Source organism: Myotis nattereri (assembly GCF_964212035.1).
Source record: "Myotis nattereri genome assembly, chromosome: 8".
Classification (NCBI taxonomy): Eukaryota; Metazoa; Chordata; class Mammalia; order Chiroptera; family Vespertilionidae; genus Myotis; species Myotis nattereri.
The window spans coordinates 52,222,196-52,240,825 of NC_138083.1; the positions used below are offsets into that span (position 1 = coordinate 52,222,196).

The window sequence follows — 18,630 nt, forward strand, 5'->3', positions numbered from 1 at the left end:
CCAGAATTAGCTTCAAATAAATAACATGTTGATGAAGGTGCCATTTCACGTCAGAGGGAAAGATGGGCCATTTTTAATAACTGGTAGTGAGACATCTGGCTGACAGTCTGGATTCACATTTTATACCATGCTCTAGGATACTTTTCAAATGGATCTAATGTTTAATAGAACATGGTGCAACTATACAAGTCATAGAACCAAGTCTAGGGCAATTATTTTATAACCTCCAAGTAAAGAAGCCAGAACAAAAGATGAATGAAATAAAAAACTGCTTTTCATATGATAGCATAAGCAAAGTCAAAGGAAAAAATTGAAACTAAGGAAAAATATTTGTGACTTTGTCATATAGGCCCTCTTCTTAATGAATAAGAGAATGACTAACAACCCTGTAGAAAAAGAAAAAATATGAATAGATAGTACATAGAAAATACATATGGCATTTCCGTATTTGAAAAGATTCATTCATTACAGAGAAGTGCAAATTGAAACTTTTAGAAATTAAAAATTGAAACTCCAGTGAGCTATCATTCTTCACCCACCACATTGGCAAAAATTCGAAAGTTTGGTAACACTGCATTGGCAGAATTGTGCAGAAACAGGCTCTCTCAAACATTGTTGGTGGAAGTATAATTGCTACAACTTCTCTGGAGGGCAATTTGGCAGAATTTATCAAAATCACAAAAGCATATGCCCGTTGACACTTGAAGCAGTTCCACTTGGCATCATGAGATTCTCTTGGCATCTGAGGAATGGAAAATGTTGTAACATGCTCAGTCACTGCAGCCTTGTTTGTACCCACAGATGATTGGAAACAACCTACATGCCCATCATTGGAGGATCAGTAAAGTAGATCACGCTGTATCCTTACTGTGAAATACTGCACGGCTATTAAAAAGGAGAAGAAGAGGGTAGAGGAGAGGGGAGGGGTAGAAGCAAGAGGAGAGAGGCATCAAGACACTCACATGTATTAATGGGAAATAGCTCCACACCTCGCTCGCTGTTAGGTGAAAAAAAGCAAGGAGCTGAGGCATTATGCTAACAAATTTATGTACAAAGTCGGGGGAAAAGAACATACAGCATATCTATGGCTTGAAAAGGTTGATTTTACCTCTCCCAAAGACCGATAAGAAGTTATGAATTGTACTTCCCTGGCCCAGTGGGGGCAGTCTGGGCAGCATGGGCAGTAGTAGGAGGAGGCTGACTGTATGCATTGTTGGACGTGGATCTTTAAATACGTGAATGTATGTTCAATAACTTCAGTGGTACTTTCAAAAAATAATCAACATAAGATAAAGGAGGAAAACAATAGTAGAATTATTTTTAAGCTTCTTCTCCTTCAGTTAAGGAACATAGATTTAAATTTATACGTTTTGTCTTAATAGGCAGTAAGTGTATATGTAGACCTGACAAGTATTTTTGTGGAGTTTAGAAGTACTCGTGGTTTTGTATTTATTATTTTAAAATACATTGCCTTTGAACCGAATAAAATATTTCTTTGCTACATACTTTTTTAAGAAACCCTAAAATTAGCTCCCATGTCGAATCCTTTGCTAATTTTGGCTGTGATAGATAGATAGATAATAGAATGATTGCTTGATAGATGATAGGTAGGTTGATGACAAATAGATAGGTGATAGGTAGATAGTAAGCTTCCTCGAGATTTTCAATGTGTTGTATTCAAAATTTAATCTGAAATCTCCTTGTGACTTAAATGCCTTTGCATAGACACAGTTCATTCAGGTTGTGGTCCAGCCAGCACTTCATGAGTCCCTGGTCCTCACCAGGCCCCTGCACCTTTGTGCTGGATCACCTGCCTTCCCTTGGTGCACTGCCCCATCCCTGTGAAGACTGCCTGTGTCTGCCCTGGTCCTTGTCCCACACTGTCCTCATCACTGTTGCTTCGTAATAAGCTTGAAATGAGAAAGAGTGAGTTTTCCAATTTAGTTCTCTTGTAGGATTGTTTTTACTCTCTAGGTCCCATGTGTTTCTGTATAAACTGTAGGATTAGCATTTCAATTTCTATAAAAAATACAGGTGGGCTTTTGACAGGAATTCCATAGACTGTACATCATGAGTATTGTCATCTTAATAAGATTCAGTCTCCCAGTCTATGAACATGATCATAAACACAATCTCTACCTTACCGTCAGTGTCAACCTGAACACATATCAGTCCCCCACTCAAAGACTATGTGCCCAGTTGGCTCAACTGCTGCTTTTCCCTGGGGATCTAGACATGTCCCCGTTTGGAATGCTATCTAGATCACCTGACTTCTGCACGACCTGTCCTTGATGAGCCACTTTGGTGGTGCCATTCCAGTCTCTACCCCAAAGTTCTGTTTTCTGGAAGAGTCACTTTTGGAATAAATATCATTCAGAATTATTTAGCAGAAGGAGTCCAGTCTGTTTATTATTTGATTAATCTTGTGACATGTTTAACTGAATGTTGCGTGATATTCTCAAGTGTAAGGACTGTTTGCCCCTACTTTGTAGTTATTCTCCTTTAAATGATGGTGACATAATATGTTATAGCTTTTACTTTTTTGGCTTGGATTGGAATAGTTCGGTTTTTGTAAGTGAGAAAAGCTTTTTATCTCAATATCTTACAAAGTTTTATGTTGCACAGCATTAGATGTGGAAGAGTAGATTTTGACAACATACAAATACAGTTACCCATGAGATATAGGCAACGTATCTGTTCTCCTTTTTTACATGTATTTAATGTTTTATCAAGTTCCATAGCACTTTTCCTCATTTTAGTCTGTATTTTTAAATGAAAAGAAGCCTCTCAGCCTTTTTAATATTCACTCCGTTCTCTGCTTGCTTCAGTAATAGTCCTTTGATTATTAGGGTTCCACATGCCACTTGGGTACTAAGAGATATTGGTTTATTTTTGTGTGAGATACACCCTTCTCTAAAACAAAATACTCTGTCTTCAAAGTCATCCTTCTTTCACTGATGATTAGGATTTGTTGCTTACATTGTCTCTCATCTAAGTGTGCATCCTGCATTGAAATGGGTATATTCTGGTCATTTTGATTTCTCCACTTGATCAGTGATTGTCTTTGATGACTCTTAATGCCTGGCTTTTTCCATAAGGAAATAATACAGGAATTGCCAGGCCTAATAAACTGCTAGTTAGGAATTGTAATGGCTTTGTTTTCTCTCCGCAGTGTCAGTGAGCAAGAGTGAGTCTAGTAGGTGGAACACATGGCAGGTCTTCAGAGTCAGGGGCAGAATCTGGAGCAGTTCTCCCAGCTGGTGGGAACTCCAGCTGTGGTCCTCTTTGTCACAGAAGTGGATCTTTCTGCATCCCTGTCAGATATTTTCCTGTTACTCTGTTAACAAAGGGCAGAGCTGTTATTCCAAGAATATCTATACATTCAGGGGACTCTACCACCTGCCATTTTCTGGAGTGTTCTGGTACCTTTGCTCTGTGAGTGCTGTAAGTAAGGAGGGCTGGGCTGCACTAAGAAGCACTGGCCTTGGGGACAGAAAACCTGACCAGATCCGACTCCGCCAAGTTCTACCCCATGGCCTCCACAGTCCGCTTATCCCAAGTCAGGCCGTCCTCTGTATGACCATGCCAGGTCTCTACCCGGGGGACAGCTCCAAGGTGGAAGGCCACTGGAGGCACAGGAGCTGACATTAGGTGCTTACTATTCGTCCTCCCTGGTACGATGGTTATTAATTAACGATAGGTATTTATATGAAAAGCAAGCTTGGTGATCCAGTGTGACAAGAAGGAGAGGCTGTGTTTGCATATGGTCGCTAACTGTCTTACATTAGTCCAGGTCAACGATTTTCCACCGTTGTGCGCAGGAATTTTTACATGCAGTGCCTGACTAGTTAGGGGCACTGACCTCTTTTCCCTTAAATTGTCAAATAAAAAATAACAACAGTCAACACAACAATAGCCATCTGATGTGAATGAATCATAATTATTCCTATTTTTATTTTGGTCAGATTGGCAAAAAAGTTTTTTTTTCTTGGTATGCCACGGAAATTTAGTAATTAGTTTTTGTGTGCATGGGATGAAAAGGGTTGAAAATCTTTGGTCTGAGTTCTAAGAGCCCTTGTCAGAGGCAGGCTGGGAACAGCTGAGAAGGTCTCTGTTGTTCCAGTTCCTCCTCCTCTACCTTCTCTTTCATGTATGTTGTTGTTTTAAATTTATAAAAAATATAAATACTAACATATAAATCATTAAAGTCTATTTGGAAAATAAAGAGAAGAGGGCATTGCTGCGTAGCTGCATGAATATCTTGGTGTGTTTGTGGTTTAAACACAGGGATTTGTCTGAATTACTCTTTCTGACCGTACGTAGTTGGGTACATACATTTGATGGCAGACCCCGCCTGTGGACGGGCAGGAGGTGGCAGACTCCTTTCCAAAGGAGCATCTCTTGGATCCAGTATGGGGCGTTCCTGTGAAACAGGATACCCCTTAGGAGACAGGTACTGGGCAGGAGGCAGGTACTGTCCCTGTCCCCTCCTCTGTGGAATTCTGTTCCTAGTGCCATATTCATGAGCTTGGCCTTGCTGAGGTGATATTCTCCATACTCCTCTTGTCATCTAGGAACGGGCACCTGGCTCTCACGTCCTGTGCAGCCTTTACATGTGAGTGATGGTGTAGTTACTGTGAAATGTTGGGTTACGGCCATTTTTGCATTCTTCACCAGTGTTTCCCGGGTGCACACACTGAAAAGTGACTGTTACACACAAATGCTACCACTGAGCGGAGCTGAGGTGAGGGGCGCTCCATGCAGGTACTTCCCGGAGCCTTCTGTGACATGGGACCTGATGGCTACCACCGTGTCCCCACCTTGTTCAGCCGTGCAAGCTTTTCTGCAAGCACGTCCATCCTGCTGGGTTTTGTTCCTCCAAAGGGCCTCAGGAAGTGCCCATAAGCAGACTGCTCGATTTTCCTCTGGTATTTTTTGCTCTGTAGGAAATCTGAGGCTGGCCTGATTTTTTGTTTGTTTTTGAAAGCAGCAAAGCAGCAGTGCCTGTGTTCAGAGGGGTCTGGGTGTGCAGTCCTGTTGCAGAGATGGGGAGGGAGGAGCAGGCGGGACCTGGGCTTTGCACAGCAGGTCCCCCATCTCTGGTCAGGTCAGGCCTTGCGTCTTGGAATCTGCAAGAACACTGGGCGAGGAGCTGACTCCTGTCTTCAGTTCAGCTGGGTGCAGAGTTGTCATTTTCAGTCAGAATCTGCACAGTACAAGGGAACTCGGTGGCACTTAACGTGTTGCCCACATGGGGGTAGGGGGCGTTTCTAGCTGCTCTCCTAGCTGTAAACTGTTTCCCAGCCTTTCTGGCAGGCACTTACACAACAGGACTTAAAGCCAGAGCTGCTTTATTTCCTTGAAGCTGCAGATTCATGGAGGTGACGGTGTCGTCTCTCATGCTGGTCCTCAGTGTGAAGGGCGTGCTCTCGGGGTGAAAGAAATGCCTTTACTGCCCTCACAGGGTACGAGAATAATTTGATATTAAAATGAAAGGACCTGGCGCTTTGTACTTTCAATTCTGCATAGAATGAATCTTGAAGGTGAAAGACCTACTCAGAAATGAGCACCAGGGTGACAAGAACTACGGACCTCATAAGAGGAGTGTTTGTACAAGGTAGCACTAGTACAGTAGTGAGAAAGGTGCCCAACACATTGCAGGCCTTTGTGTTAGCTTATGCCAGTGTTTGTGGTCTGATGTCATCTTTTGGGCCTTAATTCATTTCCTTTTCTTTCTTACTTCCTTGGTAGGTCAAACTGTGCTGAAAATATCCGCAAACACATTTTACATACTGGCAAACACGAGGGGGTCAAGATGTACAACTGTCCCAAGTGTGACTACGGCACAAATGTCCCTGTGGAGTTCCGGAACCACCTGAAGGAACAGCACCCTGACATCGAGAACCCTGACCTGGCTTACTTGCATGCAGGTAAGGGCTGCAAGTCTTTCATATGCGCGGTTTTTAAGAGCACTTCATTTTATTCATCACAGTAGTTATGATGCAATTTGTCCATTACGGCCATTTATTTTAATGTCTTAGAGTTCGTGACAGTATCTGCTCCAAGACTTACAACAGAGGACATTTCGGTCTTATCCCACTCAACTAGAAAACAGTCTAAATATGACAGAGTAATCATCCAAGGACAACAAAGTTAATAATAGCAAATATTCAAAACAGTTTAACTGAAATTATAGTTGTTTGCTCTTCATATTTTGACTAATTGATAAAATTTTAAATTTATTTTCACAAACTATTTGTGATTGAAAGTATTATGCCCGATTGCTTTGGACCACGGTTTTCCAGTGAATACCTGGAAAGGAAGAGCATCTGACCAAGGAGAGAGTGGAACAGCAAGGGTGGGGGGACATAGTGCCTCGTTCCCAGGAAGTTAGGAGGGCTCTGATGCCCAGGACATGTTGGTGATGGCAAAGGCTGCTCCATTCTCCTAGCCTCGTTGGATCACATCAGGTACCCTGGAAGGATCTGACATGTAGCACCAGCTTATGGTTTAATTAACAGCATGCCTGAGTGTGGAATCTTATTGTGCAGAAGTACAAAGTGATGGGTATGAATGTGGGCAAGTATCTCAGGAAGTTCTGTGTTTATATCATATCCATGGGTACAGGGATGTTTTAGGCAGTGGCTTTGGGATCAGTTAGAGCTGCTTTTAGCGTCTGTTTTCTTTCTTATTTGCTGTGTGACCACAGATAAGCTGATCTCATCATACCTGAGATTTCTCATGTGTAAATCCATGTGGTAGTATCTGTTTAAAGCAGTGATTGCCAACCTTTCGGACCTCACGGACCACCAGTGGTCCGCAGACTGCCAGTTGGCAACCGCTGGTTTAAAGGATCATTGTGAATTTAAGAAGGTAATGGCCATGAAGCTATGAGGCTCTCAGCACAGTACCATCTATGCCTGGCATGACTAGGGATCCTGGGTGTGGGTGATGCTGTGAATGTGACAACAGTGTCTGAAAGACATGGGACAATCCACCTACAATGCAACACTTGGTTTGCAAATATGTAAACACTGCTCATATACTCTCTACAATAAAAGAAACAGAACTTGGTGGTAATTTGAATTAGCAGAATATCTATACATTGGACAATGTCTGCATATAAGGTTATTGTAGTTTTCTGCTGATGTCTTATTTCCAGTATCTTTGCTTATGCCCACATGATTGACTTTTTAAAGTATTAGTAGAATTTTTGATTTAGTAATCTCTGTTGTATCCAGGGATAGTTTTGAAAAAGAAAAACAGGTCATTTGTCTGCATTTTGGTGATGTTACTGAAGAGGTTTTGAACTGCACTGATGAAGTGAAATTGAAGCATCTTCTGCCATCAGTCCCTGTGGGTTCTGCATTAATATGAGTGCCTGACAGCAGATTCCAGAACTGCTGCGTCTGAAAGGGCCAAGCAGAGCCAGCTCAGGTTGTGGTTGTCTGCAGTGCTGTTTCAAGTCCTATCTGTGCCTCTTTTCAAGGTGCAGCTGATCTGTGCTATCTCTCTCATCCGTGGCTCCAATTAGACATGAAAAGTGGGTTATTCCCCTAAAGTAAAGTATCTCTAACTTTTAAATGAAGGAGACACCAGAGAAAGGGGGGGAAGCTGCCTGGGGAAAACGTTCCCTTTGCCGTCCTGCACCAAGGGAGACTGCTGTGCAGAATGAGAAAATGACCCCCCTTTCCTTGTATGTGTGGGATCCTCGGGTGTATACCCTACTTTTCTGTTGATATTTTTATAATTCTGTGAAGAATGTTCTTCCGTGTAAGTCATAGTAGCAGTCCTCAGTATTTTCACAAAACAAAATCTATAGGTACATATAGGTGTCAACTGTGTATTCCTTCTTCTAGGCAAAATATTGCTCTTCAGTAATTGTTTTGCTTTGGTTAAGAGAAAACTTTAAACAGGTAAATTTTTTAGATTGACTGAGTCTTTCTTCAGCCTTACAACTACATCATTTGTAATACGTTTAAGAATGTGTGAAATGAGCCTTCCTCTGTCTCTAAGCATTGTGCCTAAGAAAGTTTTCTTGAGAATTCCAAAGGACAGACTTTGAGTTGTGCCTGGGCAGCTCAGAGGTTTGCTGCTGGGGGAGTAAGCTCCCTGCTTGTGGACAGAGTCTCCTGGAAGACTCAGGCGTGGCCTGGCCACTTTCCGAGAGTACGACACCAGTCAGGACTGAAGGTGATTGAGGTATTTCAGGGTTTTCTCTGAGAAGCCTGGCCTTTAACTGTAGTAAAGGTTAACATCTTTTCTAAAGGTGATGATCAAGTTTTGTTCTCTTTTCAGAGGAAATTAAGCATTAAGTGAAGACATGGTATTTCCCCAAATTTCTTGTATTTTTCTGCTGTCATAGTTTTTTAAAAAACATTTAAATTATATGATTTTCATCAGTTCTTACATAGTAAGACTTAATCATATAAAATATTCTTTAAATTATTACCTGAACAATGCTATATAGCAGATGAATCTGTCATACTCTCTTCACAAATTGGGATTTTCATATTCTCTAAGATAAGCAATTTTTTAATTCTTTAGAACATATTATTTAACTGCATTTAACCCTCTTCCATGGCATTTTCCTCTTACCCACTTATGAGAAAAAGAATGGGAAAGTTTGAGTCTTATATCTAAACTCCAAATCCCTTTTCTTTCTAATGGTAACTAATTCAGAACCATTTAAACTGTACTTAGCTGATTCCTTAATTCTCTCCAAATGTCTTACTTCATACTCAGGCAGATGAAATTTCATCTTCCACCTCTGAGCCCATTTGCTTAATTTCACAGTTAGGATGAAGCAGCTGCACCCTTTGTCTCTTCACCACCCCCTTGGTTCAGCGGGATATTCAGATTTCCTAAAATAAATGATTTTCTCCACCATTAATTAAAATCATTAGTCTTCTGATACATAGACCTTGGAGATGTAGTCTTCTCCCCAATTCCCAGGCCCTCTATTTTTAACCCTGTTACTTTCATCCCCTTTTGTTAGTTGGATGCTCTGACACATGTCATGGCGTTTTGTATAAAATTCGTTTTGTGGAAAGGTCCAAAATCCCAGAAAATCCTGACAGTTTCTCATTGGTTCTCCCTTACCTAAACCAATTATTACTTCAACCTAAAAAGGAAGGAAATTTTTTCTGACAGAGCCTTTGGTGAATCTGTGCTGACTCACTCCTATTAATGTGTACCTCCCCAGATGTATCATTAAGCTCATCCATAACTATCATCTCAAATTTTCTTCCTAATATAGATGTTAGACTTGCAGTCTATAATTTTCAGCCTCTCCCTGCTTGCTTTTTCACCTTCAGACTGGATCCCTTGTTTTCCAGTCTCTGATACTTACCCACTAACAAAAGACTTCCTAAAATAATTAACAATTCAACAATTGGATTCTTTAACCTCAGTCACTATCCATGGGTTAATTTACTATCTTTCTAATGGCTGCTAAATGTCTTTGTTCCTTTCAAACTCCTGTCTAAATCTTCTCTCTCTTCTGTAAGGCTCTGTCCTCTGTGTCCAGCATGACAAAGCCCATTGGGTATTTTGGTAACTGGCTTTCTCTTTGAGTCTTTCTCACTCTCACTCCTGTTGGAGTTCCTAAGTTTAGAACTATCTTACATTCCTTGAGGTCAGTGGGTGAGCAATGTCAAGATTATCATCAACCACTTTTTCAGTAATATAATTGCTCTCTAAGACTATCACCTCATTGGTGATGTTTATTGACACTGTTTACTGGTAAGTTTAGCAGACCCTCTGTATTCAGCACCACCTGTCTTTTGTTGAATTATTACTGAAATCGGTTTTTTAAAACCTAATTATACATTGTTGTTTTTTTAAAAAAATACTTTTATTGATTTCAGAGAAGAAAGGAGAGGGAAAGAGAGAGAGAAACATCAATGATGAGTGAAAATCTTTGATCGGCTGCCTCCTGCACGCCTCCTACTGGGAATCAAGCCCACAACCCGGGCATGTGCCCTTGACCAGAATCGAATCCAGGACCCTTCAGTCCCCAGGCTGATGCTCTATTCACTGAGCCAAACCGTCTAGGGCTAATTATACATTCTTAAATATTTTAAAATGTCATCTGCCTATGAATACATGTTTTTTTCTAACTTTATTGTGTCTGAAAGCTACCTTTATCTGCTTGACACTGTGGAGCAGGGGTAAGGAAATATTTGCCACCCTGTGTCTACCTGGCCCACCCTCTGCCACTGCCTTCCCAGGGCCCAAAGGCCATCCTATTTGTATCTCTGTAGGGTGTCCTGTTCTAGGTGGTTAGTGTGTGGTACTGAAGAGTTCTATTATTTTACAGTCATGTTTTGCCTTTTGAATTACAAAGAATGAAAGAGGAAGGGTAATAATTGTGTCTGTGCCAAACTTTTTTGCTAGGCCATTAAATCTTCCAAACATGTCTTTGTTAGGTGCTATTCTGATATTATTTCATGATTTTAGAAAGTAGGGCTTGAAGAGGTTACCTTGCCTGAGGGTGATACATAACTGCATTATGGCCCATTGAAGTTCATGCCTGTTTGTCTCCGAGAGTTTTCCAATTGCATAATCCTGCATATGCATGGGTTTAGAAAAGAGAGCAAACAGCACCTGTAGTTAATGAGATTCTTATCATGGAAGCCTTAACACTATGGAGTTTTAAGATTTCAAATAATCTGTAAACATGTACTAGGAAGTAGCATGACATGTATGATTGAACAAAACACTAGGACAATTGTTTTCACAGCTGTACTGCTGCTAGTGCAGAGCCTGGTGAATGGCCCGACAGTGAACTAGGGGGTTTAGTGTCCTGAGATTATTGCTGTTGAGATATGTGACTTTAAGCAAGTCACTCAACCATTCTGTGACTGCATTCTCAATTGCAAAATGAATAACTGTGTTTAGCCTTTCTCTTGAATATGAGGTTCAAGTGAAATAATGCTTATGAAAGAGCTTTAAAAATTATCTGTATTGAGACATTCTTTACCAGAAAAGCTAGTGGCCTTTGTTATTGCTGTTTTAATAGTAGAAAATAGAAAGAAAGGATTGGAATGAGTTTGTATGTATTTTAATTTGCCATTAAGAGTAATGAATCTCATACTGTGGATATGTGTGTGTGTTAGTGGTCATACATGTATTAGCATGACAGTCTGCACAGATATCCAAAGTTAGGTCAAAAATGTCTGTAAACAACTTTTTTTCAGAGTGGAAACTTATCACCTAATTTTTTTGAATTATTTCTAGTCTTTGTATGTTACCTTCTATATATTTCTAAAACTAATTTTTAAACAAAAGAATATAATTCTGAAATAATGTCCTTTCTAGTGTATATTTTAATATTCTGTGAAGTCCATAATGGCATGCACAACATTTAAAATAAAGTCAGAGCACATAATTAAAATACAGCTTTTATTAGTAACACCTAATAAAATTGGCTAAAGGTATCAAAAATTCATGTAAATCTATTCCATTTATCATCTTTGATGATTTTGGGCCCTGAGAGCTCTCAGGATCCTCCTCTTGCTACCTGATCTTACAGAGAAGTTATAAAGTACTGCTTAAGTTTTTCCAGAATAAAACCTCTATCTTTTTTTGTTGAGAGGCCTAGCTGAGTATAACGAGCCTGTAGAATCCAGAGCCCCTGGGGAATTTGCTCAGGCTCTCTCCTGGCTGCCGCAGGTTATACCGGCACTTGCAGTGCAATCACCTCATCAGCAGGCAAAACTGTGATTTATCTGGACTGACATTTGCAGCATTTATGAGCTGAATTCTGAACATTAAAATTTTTTTTAAAGAAAGGAAACAAAATTGTGATCTTATCCCCCCTGACAACTTCATTTATCAAAATTTTAAGGGGAAAAAATTGATCCTGGAAGTTACAGTGGGGGCAGTGTGATTGTATCAGATGATTGATATGGCTTTATTTTTATAGACCGTTTACCAACTGTTTAGTTCAATATAATTTATATATTAAAACCTTTACACTTCCTCACAGACATACCTCGACCCCGACTAAAATGCAGTTTCATGTGAGGGGAGCAGGCAGGTGCTGACAAGGCCTGCAGCTGATGGTGCCATCAGCGCAGAGCAGCACTACTGGTCTTTAAATTACGAGGGAAGTTTGAGTGTACTGTGTAATTAGCTCTGAAGTTTAGTTTAGAAGATGTGAAAATGCACCTTATAATTCACTTGCAATTTCATTATTTCTGTTTCCAGTGAATAGAATTGGCATTTAGCAAGTTGTCTGATTTTACTTTTTATTTTGAAATAATTTAAAACATACAGAAAAGTTGAAAAAATAGTACAGAAAGCTCCATACATTTTTTTTTTACTCTACTTTGCCAAATGTGGACCTTACAGATAGCTGCAATACATGTCCACCAAAGGGTTAGAGCTGGCCCAGTGCCTTCCCTCGCTGTGCACTTGATGCAGGTCTCCCAGATTCCCCTTGTGTTGTTTCCTCCTCCAGAGCTCAGCTCAGGCACCAACTCATCCTTAACCACTTGTGTCTGCTCAGTCTTCTCCAGTACATGGCAGTTTTCAGTCTTTCATCATCTTTCATGTGCTTGAGACTTTTAAAGAATATGTATCAGTTATTCGCACACTGTCATTTATTTTGCATTAGTCTGATGATGTTTACTCTTGATTAATCAAGATGATTTTTTTTTTTTTTTAGAATTCCCCAGAATAGCTGTGTAGCATATCAGGGGTACATCATGACAGACAACATAACCTGGATGGTCTATACATGGTATCTCTCTGTTTCTCTACAAAAGATTTATTGTTATCCCCTGTATAATTAATGCACATTATGGGAGAGATAATTTTTTACATTTATCAGTGAATTCTGCCTACAACAAGACCTGTGGAAACCTAGTGATTTTCCCTTTCCCTCATTCCTTCTACCATTTAACTGGAATTCTTCTTTAAGGAACACCTGTCCCTTCTCTCCCAGTTTTTTAAAAACTTTAAATTCTGTATTATTTAAAGAATTATATATGTCTCCTTTTTTTACAACAGCATAGTACATTGTGTAGATGTATGACAGTTTTTTAATCTACTCATCTGCTGATGGGCACTTTGGCTGTTTCCAAATCTTAGCTATTGTAAATTGTGCTGCTATGAACATGGGGGGGGGGGTGCATATATCCTTTCTGATTGGTGTTTCTGATTTCTAGAAGTGGGATCACTTGGTCAAATGGGAGTTCCATTTTTAATTTTTGAGGAAACTCCATACTGTTCTCCACGGTGGCTGTACCAGTCTGCATTCCCATCAGCAGTGCAAGAGGGTTCCTTTTTCTCCGCATCCTCGCCAGCACTTGTCATTTGTTGATTTGGTGATGATAGCCATTCTGACAGGTGTGAGATGATACCCAGGCAGCACATGTGCTCCAGGCTCATTGGTGATTTTCCCGCTCTTGTCCTGATACCCACCTCTTCTTCCAGGAGCGCTGGTTCCTGTTTTGGAGAGTAGAATTCAGAAACAGAGATGTGTTATCTGTGTGTGTCCATTGCTTCAAGCCCCCTGCTTGTGTGCCTTCTCAACATACAGAACCAGGAGACCTACATGTGCACAGTAACCCTGTGTTCCCGTGAATATACATTGTTTTACCTGCCTGACTCCCAGTCTGTCTAGATAACAAATTTTCTTAGGCCAAGATGTAAAAACCTAAAATTTTGAAACCATTAGAAGAAAATATAAACAAATGCTTGTGACCTTCAATTAAGCAGGGGTTTCTTGGGTATGATACCAAAAGTACAGACAATAAAAGAAAAAATAGATAAATTGAACTATGTAAACATTAGAAACTTTTATGCCTCAAAGAATACCATTAAGAAGATGAAAGGAAAACTTATAAAATGGACAAATAAACTATAAATCTATCTGATGAGGGAATTGTATACAGAATATATAAATAAAACTTATAACTTAATAATAACTAGTCAAATAACCTAATTTAAAAATGGCAAAGGATCTGAATAGCCATTTCTCCAAAGAAGATGTGTAAATATCCAGTAAACACATGAAAAGATGCTCAGCATCACATGTCAGAAATGCAAATCAAAACCACAATGAATTACAACATCTAGATTGTTTACTTTTTCTGGCAATTATAAATAGAATTGTTGTAAGCATTCACATATAGACTTCTGTGTGAAAGTGAGGTTTCATTTCTCTTGGGTAAATAAATACCTGGACATAAGCTTCCTGGATGATATGTGTATATTTAACTTTTAAAGAAAACTATTTTCCAAAATATCTGTACGTTTTATATTTATACTGGGGCCCAATGCATGCATTCGTGCACCTTGAAAGGAACTGTGGACCACGAGGCAGCAGTGGGCACAGGGGTGGGTCTCGACCCATCCTCCGCAACCCTGCCAGGCCCCTCATGCTGCAGCCCCTGGTCCCCTCTCTGCCAGCAACCCCACTCCTGTTGCTGCCGCTCCCATGTGCTGACGGTGCCAGCCCTGCTCGCACTTGTTGATGGCACAGAGCGATTGGGGCCCGTGCCAGCAGCAGGTGCGAGTAGGGCTGGCGCCATCAGTGGATGTGAGCGGTGGCTGCTGCCCCAATCGCCCCTCAGGAACAGGGGGAGGTGGAGAAGCCCTCAGGAGTGATCAGGGCTGGCAGCCACTGCTCATACCTGCTGATGGCGCTGAGCAATCGGGACCAGTACTGTGTGCTGGCAGCGGGTGCAAGCAGCGACTCCAGCGCCAGCTGCAGGTAAAAGAGGGGCCAGGGCCAGCAGCGGGTGCAAGCGCTGGGCAGGACCATGGCACACAGGAGCAAAGAATTTTCAGTAACCACCAGAGACTCACCCCAGTGATAACGACCAGCACCCCAACTTGGTCTGGCGCTCCCGCTCACCTGCTTCACCATCCTGCCGTGGCCAACACCCGCCATGTTCCGCCCACACCCCCTGGTGGTCAGCGCACATCATAGCAACCAGTGTTCGGTTGTTTGGTTGTTCTGCCATTTGGTTTATTTGCATATTAGCCTTTTATTATATAGGATTTGTATATGAGTTGTTATTTAACTGGCATAGTTTCATTTTTGCAATACAAAAAAATTCTGGAGGTTAATTACACAACAGTGTAATATATTTAACTGTACTGCACTGTACACTTAAAAATAGTTAAGATGGTGCCCTGGCTGGTATAATTCAGTTGGCTGGAGCATGCAACTAAAGGTCTTGGGTTGGATTCCCAGTTGGGGCACATGCGGATGGACGTTTCTCACATTGATGTTTCTCTCTCTCTCTCTCTCTCTCTCTCTCTCTCCCTCCCTCTCTCCCTCCCTCCCTCCCTCCCTCCATTATTCCCTCCCTCACTCCCCCTGTCTTCCCTTCTCTCTAACATCAATAAAAGCATGTTCTCAGGTGAAGAGTAAAAAGTAAAATGGTAAATTTTATGTTGCCTGTATTTACCACATTTAAAAATTTTAAATATAAATACATATAAAAACCCAATTGCCCTTATCTTTTATATATCTTGTATATATATCTATATTAGAAAATATTAAATAGGTTTGTCTGTTGGTGAAGGGTCATTAGGAAAGTGAGTTGATTGGGATGGGGAAAATGAAAATGGGGAAGTTAATACAGAAATTATACTAATTGGCTTAAGACTCTAAAATTCAATAGACCAAAAAGATGTTATATGATACATGCTAATCAGTATCTGAAATATATAAATCAATTGAGTAAATTTACAAAGTTAATTTATGCAGAAAAAATATGAAGAAGCAAAATATTTTAGCTTACAGACATGCTTACCCTTTCTTATTTTTTCCATTTTTTATTTCTAAGTAAGATTAAAAACACTTAAATACATTCTTTTAATAGATGAAATCCATCATAGTAATGTCGTCACTTAAATCACCTAATAGCTTTTATTGCAGCAGAACATAGTGAGGCCCCGACTGAGTAAAACAGCATTTTTGATGGCTGGTCTAGATCCTTCCTAAAATGCTCTGCTCAGACAAGTTCACCCTTGTCACAGCTATTACTGCCATTTGTTGAGGAGCATGTCAGCGTGATTGGCAGAGAGTCAGTCTTTCATCTTATGAAAAATCATAATTTTAATGCATGCTTAAAATAGAAACTGAGCATAAATGATTTCCTGTTTATAAAGGAAAAGGCGAGACTCCTTTGCAATTAATGTAGATAAATGATGCACATGGCATGGAATATAAAGTTTAATTTTCTTTTTATTGGGAGAGAATTCTTTGTGGGGGAACTGCCTTTCAGGATTTCTTCTGCATTCGTTGTCTGGTTCACTAGGGCAGAATGAATTACAATACCAGTTTCTTTCCATATGTTGGCCAGGGACAGATTTAGGAGTAAGGTTTATGCCAATTCATCTCTTTTAGTGATAAATGTCTTAGAGTGATTAAATAAGTTAATATTTGTAAAGTACTTGCAATAGTGCCTGGCATATATTAAGTGATCTGTAAGTATTTAATTAATAAAATATTGAACTGAAATTACTCTATGTCTTCTGGGTTCTTTTTAATTATGCCAGTAGGTGCTGCTCTTGAGTGACAAGAGTAGATCTTCCAAGTTATATTTTACATGCACATAGGTACCCTGGACTGTTGGCATAACTGACATATTCACATTTTTATACCCTTTTCTCTGGATTAAAAATGTTGTTAGTATGAAATGAAAGAGACATGAAAATGCCTAGGTTGTTTTCTTGAAACTTTAGAGTACTGTTTGGTAGTTCTGTGGTTGGTTTCACCTAAGTCTCTATTTTTTAAGAGGTACTCATCTCATGGCCTTTCCCACTTGTCAGGTGGTTAAGTATCATATTTTAACATTCTTTATGTTAATAAACAAATATTTATTGAATCTATTGACATTTTTTGTAGGGCATTTAGTCAACACTCTGAGCTTGTGGTACTTCTTGGCTCTGTTAGATTAACCTTGATGTTCAGACAGAGTGAGCTTCAGGCTTAATCAAGGACTCCACAGAAGAGGGGTCAGATGTAGACCCTCTTATACACGTTTAGCTGTAATGGAATTTAATGGAATTTGTAAGCGCTTGTATAGAACGAGTGTGGTAGACAGTGTTTGCTATAGGGATGGAACGATAGTGCTCAATTCAAGTGCAAAGGAAGATGATATATCTCAAGTGCAGGAGGGCAAGCTTGGGGGACTTGATTTTGTGAGAACAGGACTGGGAAAGGTGCACAGAAGAGACAGGTGGCACTGAGCAGGTTAATAAGTGGACTATCTGGGGAGTGAGTTGAAAAGGTGGACTGCATAAACCATGCAGTAAATGCCAAAGGACCAAGAGAGATAAAGCAGAGATAGCCCTTTAAAATTTAAAAGTGGCTTAGTACAATTTAGGTTTCTTTTTCTTTCACTTGACTGTTGTTTTAAGGTGTCATCCTTGTCCATATTTCTGGTCTTTTCCCACAATATATAATGAAAAAAAGTTTTTTTGTGGTCTATGCTTTTAGATCAGGAGTCTTTAACCAGTCAAAGAATTAATTTTGTTTTTAGATATAACTCTGTTCTAAGACTTATCTTTTTTCACCCAATTTCTCTAAGAAAATGTGTTGGACATTTTAAGAATGTTTATGTTCAGTTTGAAACATATCAAATTAAAAAAAATTTTTTTTACATTTGAAATCCAGACCTATATATTTTCATTATTTATGGCCGGATTAGTTTGTGTGTATTCATCTTCTATGCATTAAGTTGTCAAGATAGTTACCTGTTACATTAATATGTATAATCATTTTCACTCAACATGCAAGAAACAGTAGTTCATTATCATAACACAAATAAAATTGAATGTGCTTGCCCTAAAGCTTTGATTTAGACCTGAAGTATGATGGTAATTTACTTAAGCACTTTATCTGTGTGTTTGTATTCAGTCACACATCATTGTTATGTGTTCCTGCTTTGATCAGTGCCCCTCTGAGTGAGCCCTGAGCTTCTACACAGTGAGGGACAGGACATTCCTCCCCACCACTGCTTCTGTCTCCTGAGCAAGTAGAGTTCCTGGAAGATTTCCTCAAGTGTGTGGCTTGCTTCTGCTGCTAAGGCAGCCATACATAGGTGTAAATATGTCTCTTTTCTCTGCATCCAGTTCAGCTAGAGAGTGGTCCGGTTCTTGAGTAGGGGTGGCTGGGGATTGAAAAAATGAAAGAAAGAGACAGACACAGAGATGGAAGAAAAAAGCTGGGGCCGGGTGGGACCATTGTCCTCTGATGATGAGACAGGGACAGAGACAGTGACCCAGAGCAGATACAGCGTATTTATTTTATCCAGCATAAAACAGGAAGTTTTACTAAAAGTCAAGACAAAGGAGATTATTTGCATTCTTAGGTGGGCCCTAGTCCTATTCATTCCTGGTGCTTGGCTGGATTTAAATAACAAAACCCACCCCCTGGCACCTGGGCTGAAGGTCAAGCTGACAACACTCCTGCCTTTTGGCAAAGGATGTGTTTCCAGGACATGGCTTTGCGGATCCACTGGCTTCAGCTGACAATAATTAAAGAAATGCCCATGTGCCTTCCCAGGCGCTCTCTACACATAGGACCCTTGTCTCTGATACGAATCCTATTTTAAACCCCAAACCATAGTGTTCTAGAAGATTGTGATGTGATGGTCCCAG

At 40.1% G+C, this 18,630-nt stretch overlaps 1 protein-coding gene across 1 annotated transcript in view; it reads left to right on the plus strand.

Moving 5' to 3' along the window:
• ZNF407 (zinc finger protein 407) overlaps window positions 1-18,630 on the plus strand; it is a 400,972-nt gene that overhangs the window by 290,080 nt on the left and 92,262 nt on the right. Inside the window, exon 9 of the mRNA XM_081097576.1 lies at window positions 5,752-5,930. Coding sequence (XP_080953702.1) covers window positions 5,752-5,930 — 179 coding nt within the window. The remainder of the gene's footprint in view (window positions 1-5,751; window positions 5,931-18,630) is intronic.